The sequence below is a fragment of the Beta vulgaris genome, chromosome 7 (genome assembly GCF_026745355.1).
Source record: "Beta vulgaris subsp. vulgaris cultivar EL10 chromosome 7, EL10.2, whole genome shotgun sequence".
Taxonomy (NCBI): domain Eukaryota; kingdom Viridiplantae; phylum Streptophyta; class Magnoliopsida; order Caryophyllales; family Amaranthaceae; genus Beta; species Beta vulgaris.
This window is the reverse complement of record NC_079208.1, coordinates 54,346,334-54,352,005: the sequence shown is the minus strand read 5'-3', so window position 1 is coordinate 54,352,005 and position 5,672 is coordinate 54,346,334. Positions and strand designations below refer to the sequence as shown.

General features: G+C 34.8%; 1 protein-coding gene across 3 annotated transcripts; it reads left to right on the top strand.

The window, feature by feature from the left end:
- Positions 1-602: 602 nt before the first annotated feature.
- Positions 603-4,445, top strand: LOC104899814 (hypothetical protein). Of its 3 annotated transcripts, none has more exons than XM_048648590.2 (3): positions 603-777; positions 3,580-3,673; positions 3,852-4,445. In XM_048648590.2, exon 3 carries the CDS (start codon positions 3,885-3,887, stop codon positions 4,083-4,085), a length of 201 nt encoding a protein of 66 aa, XP_048504547.1. In that variant the 5' UTR covers positions 603-777; positions 3,580-3,673; positions 3,852-3,884; the 3' UTR covers positions 4,086-4,445. The 3 variants fall into 3 exon arrangements, with proteins under 3 accessions (XP_048504547.1, XP_048504546.1, XP_010685389.2); XM_048648589.2 differs by having other exon boundaries at positions 3,580-3,692; XM_010687087.4 differs by lacking the exon at positions 3,580-3,673 and having other exon boundaries at positions 606-777.
- Positions 4,446-5,672: the final 1,227 nt, after the last annotated feature.

Below are 5,672 nucleotides of genomic sequence, written 5' to 3'. Positions count from 1 at the left end.
TCTAAGAGTTAAAAAACTGAGAGCATGGCTGTGAAAATCTGACCCAACCCGTTTACCTAACCTAAACCCGACCTGATATAAGCGGGTTTGGATTGAGATTTTTGACCCATTTAAGTAAATGGGTTGATACAATTTACCCATTTAATTAAATAGATTAGGTTAAGGTTGACATTTTCAACCCGAAATTAACCTGCTTTGACCTGTTTAACTCATTAAAATACAAATATTCTAACGAGTTGTGTTAAAGTTGGTGAAAATTTTAAAAATATTAATTGTAGAAAAAAAATTGAAAAGAAAATCTAATCATGCATACATTTATGTGAATTTATTGTTGAAAACTAATAAATTTTAATAAAAATTGAGTAGTACTAAATATTTAAATGGGTTAAAAGCGTTATATGGGTAACCCGTTTAATTAATAGGTTGGGTCAAGGTTGAGTTTTGCAACCCGTCTAATAAACGGGTTAGGTTTAGGTTGGAACATGTTCAACCCGTTTATCATTAACCGAACACGATCCGATCTGTTAATGAGCCCTAACCGAGAGTAATAAAATGGACTAAAAAATGGAGCATGGGATATGCTCTTTAAGATTTGGGACGATATCCAATTTACCAACACAACACAACACAACTCGAAATACTACCCCGTCCAACAAGAAGGAACAAAAACCTTTGAACAAAAAAGAACCAACAGACATTTTCTTCGCTCTCTCTCAGCGTCAATCGCAAATTTGCAATATCATCAATTCTTTTTTAGCTCAGTCTTTGGACATTCAGGTCATTTCTCTCTTCATTTCAACTCCGCCCTTTGAGCATGTGTATGAATTTTATTAGTTTTGAATTTTGATGTTTGATGCGATACTCCTTTTCCCTCGTTTTGGTAATCTCAAAGTAGGATACAACTTATAATGGGGATTTTTGGGTAGGTGGATTTTCATGAAAAAAGAACACCCAACTATTCAAGAAGAGGATCCAAAATGTAATTTTTAGAAGTTGTCTCCAAATTCAAATGGCTCAATGCCAAATTTAAAATTGTGTTGGTGGGTTCAAGTTGAATTTGCTGCTTTTTCTCCTTAAATGCAGATACTTATTGTTGGCTGTTGTTTGTGTTTGTTATTCTTCAAAAATGTTGGGTTTTTTTTGACTTGTGTTATTGTTTACTGCAATAGGTTACTGAAAATAAGTGTGATTGATTTTGGAATTTGTTGATTCTTATAATGGATCAAGCAAACACTTGAATATATGCTCAAAACTATAGAAATATATTGCCTTGAGAAACTGTTGGTTGATTGACCTCCACGGCCCCCCGAACTGCCACAAGAATCTTCATTGTATTTGAGCAACAATGGGGTTTTTTTAGAATATGAGCCTACAAAGTTGTAGATATCTAGAGTTTTGAGCTCTTTGTATCCATCTTTCCTGCCTTCCTGGTGTTAGAGAATTCGTGCACTTTTTTGTGCTTGATCTTGGGTGATTTTGAATCAAGGTTATTGAACTATTGGAGGTTCATTTGTTACTCAGAATATATTGCTTACTGCCACGAAGTTCAGTTCGTGAAAATTGAATATAACATGGGTGGGGCAGCATGAGTCAAGGTGTGCTTGAATCTATTCTCATTATTTGCCTTTTCTTACCCTGTGCTTCCTTAAATGAATTGTTGTGCCTGTTGGTGCCAAAAAGTGCCAAGTCCAGTAGTTCTATTTATTTATACACTGGCATTGCTTCATACGACAACTAGAGACACTGATAACACATGAAGAATGAAGCGAGTAGTGACCTATGATTGTTTGAAGATAGTCCTTTCCATTGGTTAGCTATTACTCTATTAGGGGAAGCCTGGAAACATCCGGTTTGAAACGTCGCTGCATTTTGGATAGAGGTTCTATCATACCATATATTTTTTGGCATTACATCATGAAGTTTGTTCGGCCAATGTTTGCGTGCACGCACACACAAAGAGAATATGTTGGGCCTTTGAAGCCTTTTAAATTATTCTTATTATAAATAAGTTGATGGATTTCTGTTATACTAGGTGGAATAAAAATGGACTATGTAATACATGGACCATCGGTAAGTGATGTCAGGCCTTGCTCGTCATGTTAGGATGTGTTTAGATTGATTTAGTACTTAAGTCAGCTGATAAACCAATAATGTACTTACATGCATGCTTTTCCTTTCTGGTTAATAAGATGAATGTCATTATATTCCACCGCACATCATCAAGCTGAAATATCTTGTGCAACTCTATAGTTTGGGATCTAGAAACTCCATTACTGAACACGAAGGTACTAAGGTTCTCCAAAGCTTCCATATACGCATCAAGGACCGCAAACCCAATAACAACAAAAACAACAACTCATTGTCCCACGACCCACCTAGGGCACAATCTGTGGTGATAAGATATATGCAACTTTACATGTACTAGTTTAAACTAGGAGAGTAGGGAGGTTGTATCCGACAGGCTCTTGGTAGAACTTAGTGGTAGATAATGTGAGTAAATAGGTAATAAATAAAGTGTGGAAAGCAATTACAATATTAAACAGTGTTCTTATTAGCAGCCACTTGTAGGGAAGCTTCTAGGGGAGGGGTGGAGGCACAACGCCTATAAGGTTATACACATCTGCTTGGGCTGTACGGCCTTTCATCCAGCTGAACTCCTGAACAACAGTGTTGCTCTTAACTCAATATGGTATTGGAGAACATTCCTTATCTCTGCCTTGTAGACGGTAGTGTTTTCTATTTGAGCGGAGTTCTTGCCACCCAAAACTCGCAATACACCACTCCACTATAGACGCCTGGTAATAATATGATGAATTTTGTCTTCAAATATCTCCCCATTTCCTTAAATGACTCATCCCAAGTACTTAAAGCACTCGCTTTGGATAAAATGAAATTTCTGCTCCTAACTTGACCTTAAAGTCCAAACTCTTTTCCACTACAACCAAACCAGTTGCTCACCTAGCAAACTCAATCATAACTATGTCGAAAATAAATTGATCTAAAACTCTAAAAGAGACCCTTGGTGTATCCCAATATTGATCTCAAAAATCTTGATATTCTGTCCAAGTGTAGAAGTCTAGTCTTAATCATATCCTCGACATCCTGATATAGAGATTGCACGTATTTCAACTCTAAACACCTCCATAGTACTTCTTTAAGTACTTGGTCATAAGTATTTCTAAAGTCGTTGAATACCAAATGTAGATCCCCTTTACCTTTGTATGATGGAATTAGGATCCATAGCTCGTCCAAGAAGATGTATGCTTTATGTGGTGGATCTGGGTGGTGTGGATTAGTTTTCAGATTCAAATGTTGGCCGAACCCATACTTGTGATTTGCTAAGATTCCGGCAAGTTAGCTTGAAAATTTCTGAAACCATCCAACTTGAATGGAAGAGATAGATATGTTGTAACCGGAAAAAAGGGATAATAGATTTGTTAAGATGGAGAGAAGGGGAGGTGATATTCTGTCAAGTTCCTGTATATTTCTATTAAACTATTGGAAAGGACTTATTTAGTGTCACGAAGTTCATAATGTGTATTTATATGCCTGACTTCTTAGGCTGCGTTATTTTACCAGATTTCCTCAACTCATCTGAACTCAGTGAAAGTTATTGAAGCTTATTTTTATTACTTTTGGAACGTATTTGAACTTGTATTACCTGAAACTTAAGGCGAGGAGAATGCACCCTTGTAAGGATTTCAACATGCGATATCTTTATTAATTCGCATATCTTGAATGCAAATATGCAATTACTTATCTTGATTTTATTTTAAACATTGCAAATCCTTTGAGACACATCATTGTCTACTATGGTACTGGGTTTGACATTATTATGTTATGGAATACAGAAAGGGGTATTCGTCACCTGAAAACGCAAGGATATGGAGGTAAAACCAACAGTAGCTTTAAGGGCAATGCTTGTTGGAGGAATAGCTGCTTTTGCAAAAATAGCTGGTGCAATGAAAGCTGCAGGGGGTGTAAAATTGGGAGCAGCAGCAGCTGCTATGACAGCTGCAGCAACAGCCGCTGTTACTGGATCAAAAAAGGATCAGCCAGATGCTTCTAAACCGCCTGCAAAGTGACTTCTTTTAGCCGCTTTCTTTTCTATATCAACTATCCGTTTATGGATGGCCAGTCAATAATACCATTGAGTAGTTTGCATTCCGAAAATTTATGGTAGGAAAGATTGAATTATATAGCTCGTGACTCGTGGTTCCCATATTTTGCTGGGATTCAACTAGTCTCTCAGGAAAGAACTGTTATGTGAGTGTAACGTTATCTGTAAAAGGATACGTGTAAACTAAATGAAAATGTTGCAGCTTGCTTCACAGTCAGCAACTCAGCAAGTTCTTAGTTTGCAAGCTTACTGTGAGTTGTGACTAGCTGATGTTAAAGAGAATACTTGCACTCAGAATGAGAATTACAAATTTTATTAGAATAAACATATTGGTCTCACTAATTTTATTAGATGCTCTCCTCATATTAGTTTTGGCCACATGACAAGGGTGTAGGCTTATTTAGGCTCTTCAGTACTTGGGATGATTGACGACGCTTGAGTGGTTGTACAATTCATGTAATCAATAGAGCATAAGACATATCACACTTGAAACGAGTTGTACACACATAAGTATTTGCATAATCCTTCTATCTCTATTATACTAGATTTTTTTGCACGCGATGCGTGCTTGAATTTTTTTCGAAACAAAAACTCGATTTTATTCGGCATAACCGTCAAAATTTGAACATATGAAGTATAATTGTTTTTAGTTGCAAAATTTGATTGGTTTAGGTTAGGTTCCTTAAGTCTTTCACCATTATTTTTGTCTTTTTTTTTTTTTACTTTTCAAAGTTAAATTTTATGAACAAAATAGAAATTTTATTGAATTTATTTATGATTTCTAATATTATAATTTTTTAGTTGATTTTTGAATTAAGTACAGTACTAACTTCTAAATTCTAAACACTATAAAAAAGTAAATAATTTTTTTCCTTGTCTAACTTCTAAATTCTAATTTCACTACAAATACACCTCTATTTTTATCATGACCTACCATTAATTGTTAATGGTTCTTGAGAATAGTGATTTGTACGTAAATTTTTGTAAATCTTTTTGTATGTATTGACGTTCTAGGTTATTAGTTTTAGTTTGTATGTTAATTTTAAGTTTTAATAAAGTTTCCCAATTATTTGAGAGATTTTTATAACGTGATTTTCTCAATTGTATGAGTGATTTGTAAAGTTTCTTCTTTTAAGTGATTTGTGAGTGAGTGTTGTAAATTAAATTTCGATAGGTTTCTTTGAGTGTTGATTTTGACATTCCTTTTGTAATTTAGAAAGGGAAATAGGCAAAATAGGCATTTCAAAAGAGGACACCATTGCTCCCCCCTTCCCTTATATAATAGAGATAAGTCAAGGTAGGAGGTGTGGTGTCCTCCTTTAAAATATCTAGAATACCCCTTAATAATTTAAAACAATATTTTCTTTTTATTAAAAATTAAAAAAAGAGAATCAATGCAACTTGCGATATGAGTAAGTTAAAAAAGGAATATACAATCACCATTTATAAAAAGTTTAGAGTATGTTAGAAACTAGTAGAAAATTTAGAGGATGTCAAGGAAGTTTAACCATTTTTCCCTACAAAAAATTGTCACAGTGATATGCAAGATATA